Here is a 22,559-nt window from a genome sequence, read left to right as displayed (position 1 = left end):
TTCAAAATATGTAATATTGGGGAGAAAAATTTTGTAGTGCAAAGTTATCAGAAACCTAACACCTTTTCACATTCTTTCCTCACTTGCAGCCAAGAAAATTAAATGATTCATATAAAAAGAATGAAATTTGCTTTCATTGACGATTTTCACTCCTCTTTTAATTGCCTCACTCCACTCCATAAAACTCATGAGCGATGCAGAAGATCATATTTCGGGCATTCCGGCGACAAGTGCATAGAAATGGAAGAAAAGTACATTCAACCATCAGTTTGTAAAATTAGGAAATAATTTAGGTATACCGAGCTTATATCACATACTCGAGATCCAAGATCAGTGTATGGAAATGCTTTTTCACAAAAAATGGACAAAGAAAAGTCATGAGATCAGCGGATCATATGGATCATCATGATCTAAAGAGGCACTGCGAAATTTATCGGACATTGCAAATAGAGGGGCAGAAATGAAATTTTTTGGTAGACATATAAGAAGGATTCTCAAGAGAAAAAATTTTCATAAATTAAACAGATCTTAAGAATCTCTTGCCATAATTAGACAACCCGTGCCAGTAGAGTTCTCTAAATTGAAACAGCCTCTAACTCTTTAGAACAACTGCTAACTATATCCAACCCCTTCTGCGCACACTGTTAGGATATAATCCTGCAAAACTGATTTTTTGCGGTTACAAAATATTCAACCTTTGAAGATACTTTTTCATATAGCTATGCATGGGTGGTGATCATACCACTAAAATTGCGAAAACATCTGGGGGTAAGTAAAATAAAGGTGCGCAAAATAGACTTCATTCAATTTAGATAAAAGATCATCCCAATGGAAGATCTCCCTTAAAAGTGCGGTAGAATAAATTAATTTCTCGAAACATATGTCAAATTATATGAAAAGTACTTTTTCATTGCAAAAACGTTTATCCTCTTTATGTAGAAGTCTTTAATAGCTCTCAAAGGGAAGAAAAATTCCCACAGCAATTAAAATATTCCCACGACAATTAATTTATAGTCGCCCCCATATGACACATTCCATGCCATTTTTGCAATAGGATGCATTCTTAAGTACGGGTCATATATCCAGAAGTTACCACGCGCCACTCTGAAACCCGAAACCCGAGATTTGTTTCTCTCACTGTTTTTCCCCGCCAAGTGACGCGCGCAATTATTCCCACGGGACATGTGTATGTGTATGAAAATGTATGCATGCATGGGAAATGTCTATATGGTATATCTATGCATGGGTGACGTCAGCCTGTGGACGATGCAACGGTTCACGATTCAGCGAGAGCCCATCAACATGCCGCCGTGGCCGAGTGGTCTAAGCGGTGGTACACATTACGTTTAAGACTTTAAGTATCTGTCGGTTTAATCCCAGGTCTCGGCCAAAAAATTTTCACGTCGCGAAAAAAAATTACGGAAATGGTTAATAATAGGAATAACAGAGGGCGCGCGCATAGAAAATAAGAGCAGCGGTCGGTAATAAAAATGACGGACAAAAATAAAAATGGCGGTCGGAAATTAAAAATGGCGGACAAAAATAGTAGTAGCGGTCGGTAATAAAAAATGGCGGATGGTAATTCAAAATGGCGGACAGAAATCAAAATGGTGGATAGGCATTCAAAATGGCGGACAGAAATTGAAAATGGCGGACAGAAATTCAAATTCACAATCATAGATGGCGCTCGTGTGCTCTAACGGAAATTCAAATTTTCACTGAGTGACGTCATCCCCCCCGGGGTGACCTCGGCCCCCAAAATATTGCGTCATGTCTCCAGGGTGTAACGTCCGCACCGTACACAGAAAACCACGCCCACAAAAGAGTACTCTGCGCGCCCAGCCAATAATGACCCTCTAAAAGTGCAATCTCAAAAAGTTCAAGATGGCCATCTAAAGTTTACATCTTAAAATCGCAATATGACCATCAAAACGGTTTACATTCAAACAACAGTACTCTGCTGGGACAGCCAATAAAAATGGTTCCCAACAACAGTACTCTGCTGGGACAGCCAATAAAAATGATTTCTCAACAACAGTACTCTGCTGGGACAACCAATAAAATTAACCGAAAACCGAAAAGGGGGTTGCGGGAAGGGGGGGACGGGGAGGAGGGATTACCCTGAAGGCAGCCCATCGACCAGCATTATAGCCCTGTGACGTCACAAAACAGTACTCTGCTGGGTCACACAGGTGACGTCACAACAGTACTCTGCTGGCACCTTACTACTCTTGTATGTGTTATTCAACTGTTAATTTTGCATATTTGTATGGAGACGCCATATTTTCTGTAGACTATAGCCTTAACATGTTGATCTTTTAAACTTGGATTTCGTTTTTTAATTTGTTTTTTTAAATTTTTTTAATTGATTTTTTCTAAAACTGGAAAAACAAAACAAAACAAACTTATAGTAGGGGAATGTACTCTCCTTTCAAACGTTAATGCCTTCGAATAATGTGAGTTAATTTTATGTTTCCTTAGAGATTTACATATAATTATCAGGTAATTACGAATAATTAATAATAAGCTAACTAATATTTAATAGAATTGTGTAGGTGTCTTAGGAAAATTAAAAGAAAATTCATTGTTTACAATTGAACGTTATCACTTTTAAATTTGAAGCGTAATGAGCAATTCATGATAGCATTTCATGTAGGCTTGCATGACTGCAAAAGTTGCAAGTAAAAAAGTTTAGCAATGGTGGTTGTTTACCGTTGGATTTTTAGTTCCGGAGTCTTTGTGATAAAAATCTATGAGGAAGCACGTTTCTAGGGCAGTGGCAAGGAAAAAATTAAAATTTGTGAGTGTAGTCTTGAAGGAGGAGTGTTCTAAATATAGCATTAGTGGAAGAAAAAGGCAGCAGTTTCAAATCGTTGATCCGTTCTCCCGGATTGAGGAATTGTTCCAATTATTTCGCATATTTTCCAGGTAATTCAGAGATCAGGGAATCTATTCCATAAGAGCAGGAAATTGGCTAGCAGGAGAAATTGTCATTTACTTTAGGTAATTGAGAGACTTGGTGGTATTCCCCTTGTGTGCAGGAGCCAGAGCTAATTGAAGGAAATTATTGTCTAATTTAGGTGAGCCAAAATTATTAATACATACACTATTATTCGAAGGCATGAACGTTCGAAGGGAGAGTACTTTCCCCTACTTGAGTTAAATATGATTAGAAGTTTTTTTGTCAATAGAAGACATTTTTATGTAAAAATAAGAAAATCATAAATGCGAATTAAAAAAAAATAATTTTATTTAACTGTTCACAAGTTTTATGGAGTACTATATACCCGAAAAAAATGAACTTAAATTTCGAGTTCAACTGATGTTATTTGATTTTAAAAATATTGTAAAATTTTAATTATTGAAGAAAAGTTAAACACAAAAGGGAAAGCTCTTCTTTTTAGGGAATATAGTACTCAATGTTACTGATCAATAGTAAAAACCAAAATTTTTGAGAATGAGGATTTTGAGAAAAAGTCTTTAAAAAAAATCAGAAGCCTGTCATGAAAAAATTAAATAAAATTTTACATTAAACTCACCTGAACCACCTGAACCATCTGAATCCAGACCATCATCCCAACCATCCGTGACTTTATTTATCTCCTTCCGGAAGTGGTCAGGAAAGCATCTTCGACTGCCACCCCAACAATGGTTGCCTCGATTAAGTGCCTCACGCTGAAATTTGATGATTGTAATCTCGTTGACGATCCCTGACGGGGAATGCAGATCTGCAATCATCCTCTCTCGTGTGGCATCTTGTCGCATCTAGATGAGATCACACCACTTTGAGCTCTCAGCAGCTTACCTCCTGTACCAGGGTGTCTTCCTTGTAGTAGTCTAAGGTTCGGCATCCGAACTAAATTCATTAAAATACATGGTAGTTAACATAACCTCACTTTGTGCTTTCCGGGAACTATTCTTCCCACCCTTGGCCCAAAAACCTGGGCTCTGAGGGTACATGTGATATGCTTGTTACATGACTTTAAAAGAGGGTCAAGAAATTCCTTAGAGAACCAGACAGAGAGGGCAGAGATGAGGACAGAGTACCTTACTGACAAATTCCTCCCTGGAGAAGCAGTTTCACCTGCACCAAGGGGTGACTATCTGTGCCACTCACGGTTCACTCATTTGCCACTCCTGCCACTCTTTTGCCACTCTTTTGCCACACTTGCCACTCTTTTGCCACTCTTGCCACTCTTTTGCCACTCTTGCCACTCTTTTGCCACTCTTTTGCCACTCTTTTGCCACTCTTGCCACTCTTTTGCCACTCTTATTACGAACATTTTTAATTTTAAATTTAAAAGAACTTGCGGCGGGACTCTAGACCTTCATTTTTCTCAGACAGACTTTAAGACACCTTTTTACCACCCCCAAGCAAACCCAACTGAAAGAATGAATAGGACTATCATCACCTCTATTCGGTCCTTTATTCAGAAGGAACATAGGGAATGGGCGGACCATCTTCCCGAAATTCAAGGGGCAGTGAACTCCTCGGTTCAGGAGTCCACTAAGTTTTCTCCGTATTTCTTAAATTTCGGTCAGCATATGATAACTCATGCAGAACAATATGATATCCTTAAACAGCGCCCTCCTGAAGATCTTAAAACTCGGTTAAAGGAATTGGAAAAAGCCAAAGTTACGGCGCGTCATGGAGACACTTATCACCTGGAAGATGTTCTTACAGGCAGCACCGGTCGTTATCATAAAAAGGACATAAAGCCAGATTAGTATCTTTCTCTAGACTTTTTTCGGTATGTTGGGAGTGAGGGTATTATATTGAGTGGGTAGCAAGTCATTCCGTTTTTTCTATTGTATACATTCGCCCTGGACTACTTCTTTCAGAAGTTCGGATTATGTCCTTCAGGGTCTTTCTAATTTCATCGGAAAATATCCTACCTTGGACTTTCTCTTTTGGGAATGTGGGCTTAGGCCATTCAAGGTCTTCAAAACTTTTTCGGTATAATAATCTCGGACTCGGACAGCTTCCTCTGGAGGCGATGGCTTATGCTATTCGAGTAGTCGGACAGAGATATCTTGTGATATACTCTTCGGTATTCACCCTTTTAGGTTGTGCGCACGGCCTCTAAGGTGTGATCGGTTTATCATCGGAAGATCGGGCCAAAATCGGATCAATTAGTCGGATAGCCCGTGCCCACCTCGGAGCCTTATAAATTCCGCAAGGGAAGTGCTTCTAGGGCGGGTGCAGCGGCTTGGACTTTGCTCATAATGAGTATTTTCGGTACAGAAATCGGTCTTTTTTTTCTCTTTTTCGGAGAATTTCTTCACTATCTTTTTTCCTTATATCCCTTTCCATTATCCTAATATAAATAAATATTTTTCTTACACAAAAATACTCGGAGTAAGTCTCAAAACCGGAATTCTATTCTATCATATCTCCAAAGAAAAAAAATCACTTTTGGATACTATTTATATTTTTAATTTTGAGCGTCAGGTTCTTTGCTGTGCGAATGACAGTTTAAAATGCGGAATTGTCGGTCGGATCTCTACTTTTCAAGGTAATGATGTTCAAACATGAAAGCTTTCCAGACATTCCCTGTGGCGACACTGGATTGGTTCCGAGAGTTGCACAAGTACTCTGCCGAAACGGTGTTCATTCCGGTGTTTAGAGGGGTCAGTGTAGCTCCCATAATCTTGTAACGTCAGGTTATTCTATGAGTAGTATAGTTCGCGCAAGTGCCTGTTGCTGACGTCAGCCACTGAGAGGTGCGCGCAAGTGCCTGACGATGACATCACGCTTTTGACGGTGTTATCGTGGACATGACTGTCACATCAACACTGCAAAAGTTCATTGAACTTCACATTTGACACTACTTTTGAATGACGTCACACGTTTTTCACTGATTTATGATGACCCAACAACTATGCTGATGTTACATTTTTTTTATCATGCAATATTGTGTTTTGATGACATGTGGAGAATTTTGAATTGAAATTTTCATAGGGCTTTTAATGCTCGCATATTACCTTTTTTTTTTAGCATTTAGCGGAAATTTAAATTTTAATTTTCCGTTGGTATACGAGCGCCACCTTTGATTGTGAAATTGAAATTTTGACCGCCATTTTGAATTCCTATCCGCCATTTTGAATTTTGGCCGCCATTTTGAATTCCCATCAGCCATTTTTATTTTTATCCGCCATTTTTTATTACCGACCGCTGCTCCTATTTTTGTCCGCCATTTTTAATTTCCGACCGCCATTTTTATTTTTGTCCGCCATTTTTTATTACCGACCGCTGCTCTTATTTTTCTATGCGCGCCCTCTGTTATTCCTATTATTAACTATTTCCGTAATTTTTTTTCGCGACGTGAAAATTTTTTGGCCGAGACCTGGGATTGAACCGACAGATACTTAAGGTCTTAAACGTAATGTGTACCACCGCTTAGACCACTCGGCCACGGCGGCATGTTGATGGGCTCCCGCTGAATCGTGAACCGTTGCATCGTCCACAGGCTGACGTCACCCATGCATAGATATCTCATATAGACATTTTCCATGCATGCATACATTTTCATACACATACACATACCCCGTGGGAATAATTGCGCGCGTCACTTGGCGGGGAAAAACAGTGAGAGAAACAGATCTCGGGCTTCGGGTTTCAGAGTGGCGCGTGGTAACTTCTGGATATATGACCCGTACATAAGAATGCATCCTATTGCAAAAATGACATGGAATGTGTCATATGGGAGGCGACTATAAATTAATTGTCGTGGGAATATTTTAATTGCTGTGGGAATTTTTTCTTCCCTTTGAGAGCTATTCAAGGCTTCTTAATAAAGAGGATAAATGTTTTTGCAATGAAAAAGTACTTTTCATATAATTTGACATATGCTTCGGGAAATTAATTTACTCTACCGGCCTTTTAAGGGAGATCTTCCATTGGGATGATCTTTTATCTCACTTGAATGAAGTCTATTTTGCGCCCCTTTATTTTACTTACCCAAGATGTTTTTCGCAATTTTAGTGGTATGATCACCACCCATGCATAGCTATGAAAGAGTATCTTCAAAGGTTGAATATTTTGTAACCCATAAAAAATCAATTTTGCAGGGTTATATCCTAGCAGTGTGCGCAGAAGGGGTTGGATATAGTTAGCAGTTGTTCCAAAGAGTTAGAGGCTGTTTCAATTTAGAGAACTCTACTGGCACGGGTTGCCTAATTATGGCAACAGATTCTTAAGATCTGTTTAATTTATGTATTTTTTTTCTCTGGAGAATCCTTCTTATATGTCTACCATAAAATTTAATTTCTGCCCCTTTATTTGCAATGTCCGATAAATTTCGCAGTGCCTCTTTAGATCATGATGATCCATATGATCCACTGATCTCATGACTTTTCTTTGTCAATTTTTTTGTGAAAAAGCATTTCCATACACTGATCTTGGATCTTGAGTAAGTGATATAAGCTCGGTATACCTAAATTATTTCCTAATATTACAAACTGGTGGTTGAATGTACTTACTTCCTTTTCTATGCACTTGTCGCCGGAATGACCGAAATATGATCTCCTGCATCGCTCATGAGTTTTATGGAGTGGAGTGAGGCAATTAAAAAAGGAGTGAAAAATCGTCAATGAAAGCAAATTTCATTCTTTGTATATGAATCATTTAATTTTCTTGGCCGCAAGTGAGGAAAGAATGGGAAAAGGTGTTAGGTTTCTGATAACTTTGCAAGAGAAACCCCACCCTCCCCTCTCCAATATTAAATATTTTGAATTTATAATTGATACTTTTCTTACTATTTGCAATGTGCTTTAAAGAGATCTGAAGGAATTTGCACATGAACCTTAGCATAAAGGCTTGAGAAACGGCAACAAAATAACAAATCTGAAGATCTTTTTCATATAAAATTATTTTTTCTCAAATTATACAGAATGGGGTGAGCATGTCACTGATTACTGTGGAGCTGATGAATGTACCCCTAAAATTTAGTTATGTGCGATACTGAAACATTTTACATGTTTTTCACTGATAACTTTTTCCCAAATTATGTTTATCCCTGCTAGACTCTTCTTGAAAGTAGAAAAGTGTGAAATCCTCTTCTTTCTATTAAATGATCATTTAGGTGAGATTCTTAGCAATCTCACCTACTATAATCCTAACAAAATTTCATGTCGTCCGATCGACCTCAAATTTGGCCAAAATGTGTTTCGCCACTTCCTGATTCCGAATATATATGTGGCTAAGTTACGTTCCCGGCCGGCCGCTCTTTGGAGCTTAATAGCTCCTAAACTAAAAAAGATATCGACTTGCGGTTTTCGACAAAGGTTATATATCGGGTGAAAATTGCAACTTGGTGCATAGACCCCCTACCCCCCACCCCTCCTTCCACCATTTTGAAGACCACCCTTTTTTTGTTTTCTCAATAGCTCCGCCCCTCTGGCATTCAGCGGACTCAAATTTTAGTATGTTATAGCTGGACCTTAGAGCTTTCCATCAATACCAAACTTAAGGTCCCCCGACCCCCCTGACCCGAGCTATAAGGGTCCAAAAAAAAATTTCTTAAAATGGCCATAACTCCGGTTCTAATTGTCAGAATTTAAAAAGTGAGGGCTTTTTGGAAAGCTCTCGTGAAATGCCACTTCTCCTTCTAACATCGCAAGTTCATAAAACTACCGCTAGAGGCGCTTTTTTTAAAAAGAAAATTTTTAAATCTTAAAAGTTAAATAACTCAAAAATTCCATTGTGCATCGGGCTGAAAATTTAGTATGTTGTAGCCGTTGATTATACCTATCAAACAAAAAAAAACCTTAAGTCGATCCATAACCCCTGACCCGAGCTATAAGGGTCCAAAAAAAATTTCTTAAAATGGCCATAACTCCTGTTCTAATTGTCAGAATTTAAAAAATGAGGGCTTTCTGGAAAGCTCTCGTGAAATGCCACTTCCCTTCCAACATCGCAAGTTCATAAAACCACCGCTAGGGGCGCTATTATTAAAAAGAAAATTTTTAAATCTTAAAAGTTAAATAACTCAAAAATTCCATTGTGCATCGCGCTGAAAATTTAGTATGTTGTAGCCGTTGATTATACCTATCAAACAAAAAAAACCTTAAGTCAATCTAAAACCCCTGACCCGAGCTATAAGGCGTCAAAGTTTGAACATTGACCGGCCTCTATCTCCGGTTCTAATTAACATAGCGACCTAAATTTTACCTTTTTGGTTTTGTAGCGCATATTAAAACGCCAGCTTCATATTAACAGACATTTATTGTCTAAAATTTCCCGTCCAACTCCTCGATTCTGTCAATAGCGCGGCTACTTATGGGTTCTGCTGACCCAAATAAGGCTAGCGCTGTACAGAGGGGGACAGAATCGGGAACAATAACAAGAATTTAAAATAATATAATAATAATAATTAAGTGTTGTTCTGCAACATTCCTCCCTCCTTAGGAAAACGCACGTCCTCGTGCGAGGTAAAGTTTTGAGGGAAAGGTTTACAATGTTTTCCTTAGTGTTAATATGTTATTAATACATAAGACTAACAATCTTTTTCAGTTTCTGTCATACAATATTTATTATTTCTAAATAAATATGATCAAATTCTTCTTTTATCAATGAACTTCTTAAATTTTGCAAATATTTTTGATTATCTTTTTTCTTTGAAGTTTAATAAGAGTCTTGTGACAATTGTTTTATATTAAAAATGTTATACAATTTTTTTTTGCTTTATGATTTTATTTTTCAAACCGTTTTTGTATTTTTTGTCTGGTTAGTTATGTTTTTTTTGGTAATTGAGTTTATGTTTAATCTTTTTTTTTGTGCAGAATATAAAACCAAGTTTATTTGCTATAATTTTCATCAATATTTTCAATCGGGCAGAAATTTAAAATCTTATCCTACGCCTATACGCGCGAACTTTAGGAAATAAAATTCTATATAAATACATTTTTGAACTGTTAATAGAAATTTATACAATAGTATCAACATTTTCTTAAATACCCTGTTTATTTGAACTTTTTTGTTTTGGAAATCTTTTAACTGTAATGCGTAAAAGTATGAGTTTCTTTTTAAAGAACTGACCTTCTTAAGCATTTGCAATGTTTTGCAACTGTCATCAATTTTGTTACAATTCAATTTCATTGTCACGGTCGCAGATTGAGTTCTTTCCTTATTTTGGCATTTATTATTATTAGGTGAGATTCTTAACAAAATCTCACCTACTATAACCCTAACAAAATTTCATGTCCTCCGATCGCGCTCAAACTTGGCCAAAATGTGTTTCGCCACTTCCTGATTCCGAATATATATGTGGCTAAGTTACGTTCCCGGCCGGCCGGCCGGCCGGCCGCTCTTTGGAGCTTTATAGCTCCTAAACTAAAAAAGATATCGACTTGCGGTTTTCGGCAAAGGTTATATATCGGGTGAAAATTGCAACTTGGTGCATAGACCCCCCACCCCCCACCCCTCCTTCCGCCATTTTGAAGACCCCACTTTTTTGGTTTTCTCAATAGCTCCGCCCCTATGGCATTCAGCGGACTCAAATTTTAGTATGTTATAGCTGGGCCTTAGAGCTTTCCATCAATACCAAACTTAAGGTCCCCCGACCCCCCTGACCCGAGCTATAAGGGTCCAAAAAAAAATTCTTAAAATGGCCATAACTCCGGTTCTAATTGTCAGAATTTAAAAAATGAGGGCTTTTTGGAAAGCTCTCGTGAAATGCCACTTCTCCTTCTAACATCGCAAGTTCATAAAACCACCGCTAGAGGCGCTATTATTAAAAAGAAAATTTTTAAATCTTAAAAGTTAAATTACTCAAAAATTCCATTGTGCATCGCGCTGAAAATTTAGTATGTTGTAGCCGTTGATTATACCTATCAAACAAAAAAAACCTTAAGTCAATCTAAAACCCCTGACCTGAGCTATAAGGGGTCAAAGTTCGAACATTGACCGGCCTCTATCTCCGGTTCTAATTAACATAGCGACCTAAATTTTACCTTTTTGGTTTCGTCTCGATGAGCACTTTCAGATGGAAGTTCAAAAAGTCACCACAGGTGGCGCTGTGATAGCGTCAAAATTCATCGAATTTCAAAGTCACTTTTCTCAAAAACGGCATTGTGCAAGTTAATGAAATTTTAGTATGTTGTAGTCCAGTCTAGGACGTTACCAAAATGGTGCGTATGCGCGCTGTGGTTTCAATAGAACCGGAGATATGAGGGGTCAAAGTTCACGAAATTCAAAAAATCATATCTCCGGTTCTATGTGACCGATTTTGATGAATGAGGGCTTAAACGAAAGATCTCATCAAATGCTACAACTTTCTAGAATATTTGAACTTCGTGGGACCAACACCAGAGGCGCCACAGTCGAAAAACCAATTTCAATATCACATAACCTCAATTATCTCGACTGTCGCTGAACCGATTTTGATGATTACTTCGACACAATTGTAGAACACATTTGTCTCTACATTTCGTCCATACATCATTTTCCGCTTAGACTACGCTATCACTCCTATTTTGCCGTTTAAGTGTGAAAAAAATGATTTTTCCCATAAAAACGCTTTGAAATCACTCAGATGCCAATTTGACTGCCTCTACTCCACCAAGACACTTAAAATAGGATTTTAAATGGAAAGTCCCACAAAATACAACAATTCTTTGAAATAGTTGAAGTTCAACAAATGACTACTTGGGGCACTCTGGATGAAAAAACGAGTTAAGAAACAAAAAACCTCGCTTATCTTGGCTTCTGAGTAATCGATGAGATCATGTTCTATGGGAAAATTATAGAGAACATTCTGGTCTACATTTCACCCATATATCACTTTTGTGCCAGTTCATCCAAATCCTTGATATTTTGGTTTAAATACAAAATTTGCATAATTTCACGAATTTGATTCAAGATAACTGAATGGCGACTCACAACTTCAGCTCCAAATCGAATTTGCATGCACTCCGAGTTAGCTCACGTTAAGAATCTCACCTACATAAGCCGGTTAGGATTATCTGTCCCTTTTTATTCTCAAAAACTGCTGATTGTCTCTTTGGCAATATTTTTGTGGCATTATCGTCAATAATTTTTAAATAGGACATTCTCATTTTGTTTTCTTTCACTTTATGTTGCAATTTGACTGAAATTATTTTATCGGTATGTGGATTTTCTGAATTGAGCAATACTGAGTGAAATTTCTCTGTGTTATCATATATTTTGGACTTGAACGTTTGATTCTCTAACTTCATTAGATCTTTCTGAAAAACAATTTGAGGTTTTTCGCAATTGATTGGATCATTGATTGTAATATGTTTTAAATGGCATGTGACTTTCGATTTAATGCAGAAGTTTTCTTTTGTATCTTGATTAGATGTTACTTTTACACTTTCGGGTATTTAGGTGAGATTCTTAACAATCTCACCTACTATAATCCTAACAAAATTTCATGTCCTCCGATCGCGCTCAAACTTGGCCAAAATGTGTTTCGCCACTTCCTGATCACGAATATATGGGGGGCTAAGTTACGTTCCCGGCCGGCCGGCCGGCCGTCCGGCCGCTCTTTGGAGCTTAATAGCTCCTAAACTAAAAAAGATATCGACTTGCGGTTTTCGGCAAAGGTTATATATCGCATGAAAATTGCAACATGGTGCATTGACCCCCACCCCCCACCCCTCCTTCCGCCATTTTGAAGACCCCCTTTTTTTTGTTTTCTGAATAGCTCCGCCCCTATGGCATCGATCGGGCTCAAATTTTAGTATATTATAGCTGGGCCTTAGAGCTTTCCATCAATACCAAACTTAAGGTCCCCCGACCCCCCTGACCCGAGCTATAAGGGTCCAAAAAAAAATTCTTAAAATGGCCATAACTCCGGTTCTAATTGTCAGAATTTAAAAAATGAGGGCTTTTTGGAAAGCTCTCGTGAAATGCCACTTCTCCTTCTAACATCGCAAGTTCATAAAATTCCACCGCTAGAGGCGCTATTATTAAAACCCGAGAAAAGTTTTTCTAAATCTTAAAAGTTAAATTACTCAGGGGTCAAAGTTGCAAAAAATCATACTTCTCCGATTTTGATGAATCTAAAAAGCTTTTCCTTATGCAATCGGGCTGAAATTTTAGTATGTTGTAGCCGTTGATTATACCTATCAAACAAAAAAAACCTTAAGTCGATCCATAACCCCTGACCCGAGCTATAAGGGGTCAAAGTTCGAACATTGACCGGCCTCTATCTCCGGTTCTAATTAACAAATCGACATAAATTTTACCTTTTTGGTTTCGTCTCGATGAGCACTTTCAGTTGGAAGTTCAAAAAGTCACCACAGGTGGCGCTGTGATAGCGTCAAAATTCATCGAAATTCAAAGTCATTTTTTTCAAAAACGGCATTGTGCAATTTAATGAAATTTTAGCATGTTGTAGTCCAGTCTAGGACGTTTCCAAAATGGTGCAATTGTGCGCTGTGGTTAAAACAGAACCGGAGATATGAGGAGTCAAAGTTCACAAAATTCAAAAAATCATATCTCCGGTTCTATGTGACCGATTTTGATGAATGAGGGCTTAAACGGAAGATCTCACCAAATGCTACAACTTTCTAGAACATTTGAACTTCGTGAGACCAACACCAGGGGCGCCACAGTCGAAAAACCAATTTCAATATCACATAACCTCAATTATCTCGACTGTCGCTGAACCGATTTTGATGATTACTTCGACATAATTGTAGAGGACATTTGTCTCTACATTTCGTACATACATCATTTTCCACTAAGACTACGCTATCACTCCGATTTTGCTGTTAAGTGTGAAAAATTGATTTTTCCCATAATAACGCTTTGAAATCACTCAGATGCCAATTTGACTGCCTCTACTCCACCAAGACACTTAAAATAGGGTTTTAAATGGAAAGTCCCACAAAATACAACAATTCTTTGATATAGTTGAAGTTCAACAAATGACCACTTGGGGAACTCTGGATGAAAAAACGAGTTAAGAAACAAAAAACCTCGCTTATCTTGGCTTCTGAGTAATCGATGAGATCATGTTCTATTTCTATGGGAAAATTATAGAGAACATTCTGGTCTACATTTTATCCATATATCACTTTTCTGCCAGTTCATCCAAATCCTTGATATTTTGGTTTAAATACAAAATTTGTATAATTTATCGAATTTGATTCAAGATTACTGGATGGCGTCTCCCAACTTCAGCTCTAAATCGAATTTGCATGCACTCCAAGTTAGCTCACGTTAAGAATCTCACCTACAATAAGCTGATCTAGGCTTATCACTCGTTTCTAATGTGAAATTCTCTAGTGTGATACCCCGGTAATACTTTGTACCTACATCTTGAAATCAGGAAATTGTTGGTACTTTTTAAATTCAGCTGCCCATTCCTCATCATTTCGGGGTCTTTTTTCACCCAGAAGTTTCCACGATACCATCGACAATCCCGATTCTGTGAGTCTCGTGACACCGCCTTGAAGAAAAGCAAACTCCATTGATGTTATTATGGAAATGTTTATTTTACTGAGACTTGTTTCAAAATCTCTCCATCACCACACAAATAGACCCTAGTACTATCACATAACAAATTGTTCCACCTAGAATCGCAGCTACAAACACCATTCCGCTGCATTCAAGGAGCCAGTAGCCGACACTTTTGGTGGCTCTGCTGGATTTTTCCGGAAGACTGGCTGCTCTACGTAAGACTATCAGTTGGGGGAGACGCGTAAACGAAAGTCTCTGAAAGATTTCAAGGATTTTTTCAGTGAAATCACCTGGAGAATTGAAGAGAAGCATGCAAAAAAATTACTTGGAGACTTGGTTGTTTTGAAAACATCTGTGAATTGAAATTTCTGGTAAATCCTCCATTCCGGACAGTCGAGCGTGTGCAAGAAAGTAAACTACGTGAAAATAGACTAGAGGAGGATCGCATTAACAAGGATTGCATGATTTATTTACAATCACCGAGCCCAGAATGATGCAAAAACCATCCACTACCAAAGTGAGGTTATGTTGCTCCCAGATCAATAAATTGGGATTTTTTTGATGAGACTTGATAAAAGTAGCTTTTAATATTACATATATATTTTTTATAATAAATACATTCACATCTAAAGTATCTGGGGATATAGCATGTATATGTAGGATGTACCAATTAACGCCTGGCCGCCAAATGATCGCTCAAATTGATGATTTGCTCTGTCAAAACTGTGATTTGCTCCTCATAATTGCATCTCGTCGTTACTAGGTCATCCTCCAAGATCTGCAGTTTCCTCTGAGACCCCTCTTGCTTCAGTGTATTATCTTGCATTTCGGCATTGAGGATCTCAAAGGCATTCTGCAGACCCTCACATTCAGCCATGTAGGAAGATAATTTCGATTCTGCCCGACATTTGACCATAAAGAGTTCCTCAATCTTCTTGCTGAGGTGCCCATAGACCAGTTGCTCCTTCGTAGTGGCATCAGATTCTCCATTGGACGGGCCTTTGGTCAGCATATCAGCTGGTTTACTGGCCATACCGAGCAATTTGGCGCCAATTAGACCATCCTCGATCTTTAGAATCTCATACTGAGTTCGCCAGTGATTGAGTTCCTTCTCCAGGAATGCTATTCTCTCCTCGCTGGAGGAGGAATTTCTATGGAGGGGTGTTGTATGATCACTTCCCGTCACACTCAGTCCATCTTCGCTTCCTATTGTGCTGGAAACATCGACAATCTTGCTCTCCAATTCAACATTCTATATGCTAGGGGCTTTAATTTCGCGCCTCAGAGCCTTCTCAGTATCCGAATGTTCTGTGGCTTGGAGTTCCAGTGTCTTGATTCTCTCCATGACAAGATCCAATTCGGCAGACTTATCAGATATCTGTATTACGAGGAGGATTATACATCTCAGAAATTGTGAAGGGTTCATAGATCACTCATGATACTTGGCATGAAAATTGAAACAAATTTATCAATCACTACGCATCGAATCCTCCCAAACCTTTTATAGTGCCGTGGGGCGCATAGAAGTAGACAAAAATCACGAGAATGCATTAGAACAGACGCACTTTTTTCAGGCGGTTTTTTTCCTTGACGCGGGACCAAAATGTAGTAAATTTTTGGAAGACAAAAGACTTATGATGATGCGCATAATACTTGGCATGGATAAAACAAACAATATATAATAATTTACTCCAAAAAAAACACCCGCTACAAGCTCTTTTTTATAGAGGAAAAATAGAGTCCATGCGTCCACACATATGAACCCGAGTGAGTCAGACAGCATTACATAAAATAGAAGAAGAAGAAGAAGAAGGCCACTATGAAAATGAGTGGCAAAAGAGTGGCAAATTTGCCACTCTGTATGAAAATGAGTGGCAAAAGAGTGGCAAACAGGGCCGGATTTAGAAATGTGGAGGCCCAATGCCCATTTGTGGGGGCCCCAAAACTTTTACGTTTTTCAACAGAGCCATTGCTTTTAAAATTTTATACAATATAATGCTTTCCATTCTACAGGTAAATTTAACCCTCTAATGTCCAATTTTTAAAAATGCAAAAAAAACAGTAGTATCATAATTTTTTCCAGGCTCATTAGGGTCCAATAAACTCAAAAAATACCATCCGTTTTTTATTATCTCTTTTAGTTTAGGCGCTAGCTGCGAAAATATAAAAAAAAATCGAAACCCTTTTTGCTTTTCAAACTTACATTTAATTTTTTTATTGTTTTTCAAATTAAAATTTATAAAGTAGAACGACATATCTTTGAGTAAAAAATAAATTTATTTTAGTCCGATTACTTTAAATCGGTATTTTTCTTTAAATTATAAAAATGCGATTTTTTACACAAAAAATTTTCCTACTTTTTCTTTGACCTGTCACACAAAACTGGGGATAACAACTAAACAAAGAGTCAAAATAAATTTGAACTTTCAGTAAGACTATTACCAAGGATAGGGGAGACGGGGCAAAAAGTCACAAATCGAAAAAAAATCAAAATTCAATATCTTCCAAGATAAAAAAGATAGCGGATTAAAATGTTTTCTATAAATAGCCCCCGTAGACCTTCTGCAATGTCATAAGTTTCTTAGAATTCGAACAAGGAATTTAGAAAATAAAAAAAAGAATATTGAAATTTTTAGGCCTGTTTTTGAAATATTTTCCTTACAAGAGATATCAATTATTACCTACTTATTTACCAAAATTGATGCACTTGGGATTTTTTCCTAAATGATTTGGATTCCCTGAGTAAGAATCCACTATCCGTTTTAGCATTTTCCAAATTTTCTTCTCTCCAGAAATCCTTTTATTAAAAGTGGCCACTTGGGGTAAAAAGTAACAAAAGGTATAGAGCTAAAAGTAACAAGAAGCGAAGCAATTTCAGATGTCTCACGGCGAAAAGAAATGTCATTACCATGTCTCGCTGTTTGTTGTTTACATTGGTCAAACGATTTGTAATATTTTGTGTATTTTTTCTAAAATAGCTTGAAAAACGGTTTTCTCGTTCAGAAAGAGAAAACGATGTTTTACAAAGGTGTAGATGAATAAATTTTTTATGAAAATATGTCCTTTAGGTATTTTTTCAAATTTACGGAAACCCATAATGAAGCGAATCAAAATATGATAATACCCAATGTCTGATACTATTTGCCCCAACATTTTTGAGAATGGTCACAAAATTACCTTTTAGAAATCGGCTTTTAGAAAATTACTTTCACAAAGTTGTACAGCGGTAAATTTCTTATAAAACTGCGCTAATTAGAAATTTCTGAAGCGATCGAGTAGCTTGCAAAAAAATAAAATATAAGTTTTGTGACTTTTTGCCCCAGTCTCCTCTACTATAACACTTTTAAATAAATAAAACCTTTATTGTCGCTGTATATATTATTTTTGTGATGCTACCCTGGAGTGACTCTTAGGGCCCATTTATAGATATGTAAAATACCGGTGTAATACCGAGAAAACTTTTAAAATATGGATAAATTATGCGAAGCTACTTTTCGGACTGAGCACATTGTTTTATTTTATTTTTTCTTGTTGTTAGTCAATTTTTTACGATTCTTATGTCCAACGTACAATAACTTTTGTTTTGTAAACATATTTTTGACATTTCAGTAAGAGTGAGTGAGATCTAGATCTAGTCGTCTCGCTCACTCTCACAGGAAATTTTGAAAACATGTTTATAAACAAAAGTTATTGTGCACCGGTCATTAATAAAATTGAACTTGTCCATAATGCCTACGCAGCTCAACTCTCTCAAAATATCTGTTTCTGAACTAAAAATTATCCGCTAATTCTTGGGAGGGAATTTATTGTGGCTGAAATGAGTTTTTTCTTGTTGATTGTTGATTGATTATTCATTCTTAAACTCGTCTAAATTATTTCGCGCCTAATATTTGAATGTTAACGAATTCATCATGTGCCCAGATACATTTGTGGAGGCCTCAATAGGAAAAAGGAAACAAAATGTTGCAAAAGGAATATTTTAAATAAATAAATTACTCTGTGAGGACTCAGTAGGACGACAGAAAACGCAAAGTAGTGGAAAAATGCTTAATAAATAAAATAAATAATTTTGAGTGGAGACCTCAGCACAAAAAAAATGAAACATTTTCCAAAGTGCAAGCCGCTTCAAGCTTTTTCATATTGTTGGACATTAAATGCTCTTATAAGCTAATAGCAATTTAATTTGCAATTTTTTTCGTAGTAATTTTCATTTTGAGACCATTGTGACCATAGTAAGCTTTTTAAATGTGGAGGCCCCTAAAATGTGGAGGCCCGGTTCCTTGGCCTCAGGGAACCCACCTAAATCCGGCACTGGTGGCAAATTTGCCACTCTGTATGAAAATGAGTGGCAAAAGAGTGGCAATGAGTGGCAAATTTGCCACTCTAGCCACTCGCGGTTCACTCAAATGCCCACTTTATCACCCCTTGACCTGCACACTTGCAGTTCCTGGGGCCGTATCCTCCAGATGTGAGAGTTTGATTTTGTGGGAAAAGCCAACTCTCCGTGTGGAACTCGCCTATTTGGTATCCACGAAATTTTCGATTGGAAATTTTCTCATGAAAAACCGGAGAGAATTCTCGAGTGGTATTCCCGGTGAGAGTTTGATTAATTTACATAAAAAATAAGCAAATAAATTAAAATATTGCGTTTTTTAAAGTTTTAAATGGTTTTTAAATGATTATTTCAATTATAAATACAATTTTCGTATATTTATAATAAATTTCAATTAAGTTTTTTTTTTATAAACTGGGCAGGTATTTCGAACTTTTTTTTAATATCTGTTTTTATTTGTCTAATTTTTTTGATTTTGATACCAATTATTTTCCAAATTGTTTAGTAAGTTGAAATTGTTAGATCTAAAGAGTCAACAAAACAAATATTTTAAACAAATATTTTTTATTTTTTATATGTACGTGTTCCTCCTTAAATTAGGAAAAAATATATTGAGTGAGATTCTTGAAATTTGCATCTATATTATCCTTTTTTATTCGACATACAATCTAAGAAAAATTGTTACTTCTCTATTGAAAAACTAATTACAATATTTGAAACTCTTTTCTTTAGTTTAATAAAGTTTCTATTCGAGAAAATTCCTTCAAATACTCCATGTAAAATAGAAAATAAAACGGATAATGTCTAGAATTTTCCGAGAAAAACATTATATCAATTTTGAATTTTACTCTTGAGTGATTGTATGTATATCAGTATCTTATAAATTTCAAATTTTCAACGATCTTTCTATTTTTCTCAAATTGAATATAGTTCTTATATGTCTTCTTATAGAGATAAAAGCGAATTCTGAAATAATTCTGTAATAATCGAAAAATCAAAAAATCCTCAAACTGTCATTAAAATAGCGGAAGTTCGAAATGATTATCAAACATTGTGAAACTATCATGAATATTTGTCGAGGTTCTCGTTACAAAAATACTCGTGAAATCCGAAAACAATACCAAATTAACCACTAAGAAAACTTTCCTTGGCGAAAACTCGCAACCTTCATAACATTTAATATGCCTTGTCGCTTGAAAATTGGTTTGAAAAATCACAAAAAAATATAAGAAAATGAGAAAATATTGAAGATAATCCTTGTCAAATTACTTAAAAAAAGAAAAATTAAATGGTAATTGACTTTTTGTTACAAAAATCTCTGAAAATTCACTTAAGCGTTATTTGACAATTTTTGGAAAATTTATACAAAACCACAAGAAAATGAGAAAATCTTTATACGTATAAATACGTATTTATAATTGAATTAATTTAAATGCAAATGGTTTTTTTAAAAGTTTTTTTTACTGTAGTAAAATATTAAAAAGAGAAATTTGGCAATAATGCCGGTGCAGTCATTTAAGTGGTAAGAGGAGTCGCGATGAATAAATCAAAGCTTATAACAATGTTATTTAATTGTTTATTCATTCATTTAATTTATAATTACTTTAGTATTCAGTTTTTTTTGTGACCAAAAACAACGCGCGAAATGTCAAAAAACGATTTCCACAAAAAGTTCCACACGAAAATCTCACCTGATTCTCTCCGATATTCGTGGATACGGAGAGCAGGCAGGTGGGAAAAATAGGAGAAAACGTCACGGAGAGAAGCTCGCGTAAAATCTTCTCTCACAAAGTGGAGGATACGGGCCCTGATGTGTCTTGGCACCAGTTACAAGGTGACACAATTTGTCCTGGCTGTCCTGGAGATCGAGATGACGCAGGATCCGGAAACTCAACCAGCCTCAGATTGGAGTCTTTTGATGTATTTTTGACAGCCACAAGAGTCAAGGGATGTCTTTCACTTTTCACTGAACACCAACATCCCTTTCACAGCATCACTATCACTTACAACGCACTTCACAAACGTAGGGCATCTTCAAATAAGTTTTGATGGAGAAATTCTGCCCATTTCTTTATTTTTCTGCGACAAATTGCACAGACAAAAGAAAGACGCCGCCGCACTGACGCCATTTTCTTTGACAACTGACATGTTTGTGATGTGTCAACCACTGATATTTGTAAGCGATGTTTTTCAGTGTTTCAATAAATGAAGTTGCACGAAAAATATTACCCGTTTTACAAACAAAATAGAGCAAATTGAATAAATAATTCATACTTAACCTACTTTTTGGGACAGAGCAAAGGCAAAAAATGTGTAACCTGCTCAGTCCCACCAATTTTTCCCCAAGGAAAACCCGTCTGAAAATATTAGTAATTTTCAGTGATTTAAAAGATGATTTGAATGTATGTAAAATAAGCGACGATTTTTTAGTGTTTCTAATAGATGAAATGACGAAGACTTTTTACTCGATTTTCTTGTGGAAAATCATGAAAAGTTGCAAGATTTTGCTCTCAGAATACTCTTTAGATCTGAGCAAAAAGTTTTCCACAGACATCTGATAGAATTTATTGTTAAATCTAAAAACACTTTTCAGCTTTTTGAATAAATAACATATCATCAATTGGGAAACACTGAAAATCAGCTTTTCAAATCAATAAAAAATAGGCGAATTTCGATCAGATTTCTCAAAAGATGACCGATCATCGTTTTATTTTTACTAGTGTTAGTGGAAAGGTGTTCCACGTGATTCAGTAAAGAGTTTAACAGTGGGCTGGTGAGACTTTCCCAGTGTGTTCCACGACAGTTCTTGCCTATGTTGGGAAGAATTTTTGGTACTTGACGAAGGAAGCTGCCATCGAAGAAAATTGTTTTTGGACCCCATTCGCCGCATATTGAGGCTCTATTCAACTAATTCCTCATCTTTCTTGCCACCAGGCAAGGCCAATTTCACCCCCATTGTTTTTGGACCTCCTTCGCCGCATATTGAACCTCTATTCAACTAATTCCTCATCTTTCTTGCCACCAGGTAAAGCCAATTTCACCCCCATTGTTTTTGGCTCTTCGAAGTCATCGTCATCCAATTGAGAAGGCGTCATACCAGCTTTCTTCCGCCAAGCAACCAGTTCATTCCACCAGATACTATCAGTCTCTGCCGCATCGAGCTTCAAGGTCACGTTGTAAAAGTGTAGAGATTAGACTTTGTGCGATTTTCCAACCGTATTTCTCCCACCCCGTGATTGACTCGCAATGACTTTATTAGGCAAAAGAGCCACACTCCAGGGTCACCTGACACGCATAGAGAATTATGTTGAGTCTGTTCGCAAGGATGAATCTTCCTTTTCTGTTGCGGACATAGAATCCAATTTAGCCAAAATTGACGATCTCAAATCTCAGTTAAATGTGGTGCATGAGGAGCTATTAAATTCGGAACTTGATGAGGCTATCGAAAATGAAGATCACTCAAGGTTATTGGATGATATTGCTCAATTACGGCAGTTTGTGGTCGATGCTATTGATCGCAAGGCCGACATCAATTCCGAGCATGAAGACAATAACCCATATTCAATTCCTGGTTTTTCTGGTATTTCAAATAAATCCTCCAATAACCAATCGTCTCACAGTACGTTGGAACAAGCTATTTCTCTCCTCCTTCATCACCAAGCCAAATCTGAAGTCAGAACCCTAAACATGTTTGACCGGCTTGCTCAGACTGTGTCCGTTAATACCCGACCACAAAGTCGAGATTTCAATGCCAATAAGCCATCCAAACTCCCAACTTTATCAGTCCCAGATTTT

At 36.9% G+C, this 22,559-nt stretch overlaps 1 protein-coding gene across 1 annotated transcript; it reads right to left on the bottom strand.

Annotated features, from left to right (window-relative positions):
- Nucleotides 1–15,075: 15,075 nt before the first annotated feature.
- Nucleotides 15,076–21,859, bottom strand: LOC129808448 (protein phosphatase 1 regulatory subunit 21-like). Its single transcript, XM_055858225.1, has 2 exons — nucleotides 21,764–21,859; nucleotides 15,076–15,683 (listed from the first exon to the last, which is right to left on the bottom strand). The coding sequence occupies exons 1-2, from the start codon at nucleotides 21,857–21,859 to the stop codon at nucleotides 15,102–15,104; spliced, it is 678 nt and encodes a 225-aa protein (XP_055714200.1). The 3' UTR covers nucleotides 15,076–15,101.
- Between the last annotated feature and the right edge of the window lie 700 nt (nucleotides 21,860–22,559).

The sequence above is a fragment of the Phlebotomus papatasi genome, chromosome 4 (genome assembly GCF_024763615.1).
Source record: "Phlebotomus papatasi isolate M1 chromosome 4, Ppap_2.1, whole genome shotgun sequence".
In the NCBI taxonomy this organism is placed as follows: domain Eukaryota; kingdom Metazoa; phylum Arthropoda; class Insecta; order Diptera; family Psychodidae; genus Phlebotomus; species Phlebotomus papatasi.
Note: the sequence above shows the minus strand (reverse complement) of the source record. Positions and strands in the feature narration are given on the sequence as shown.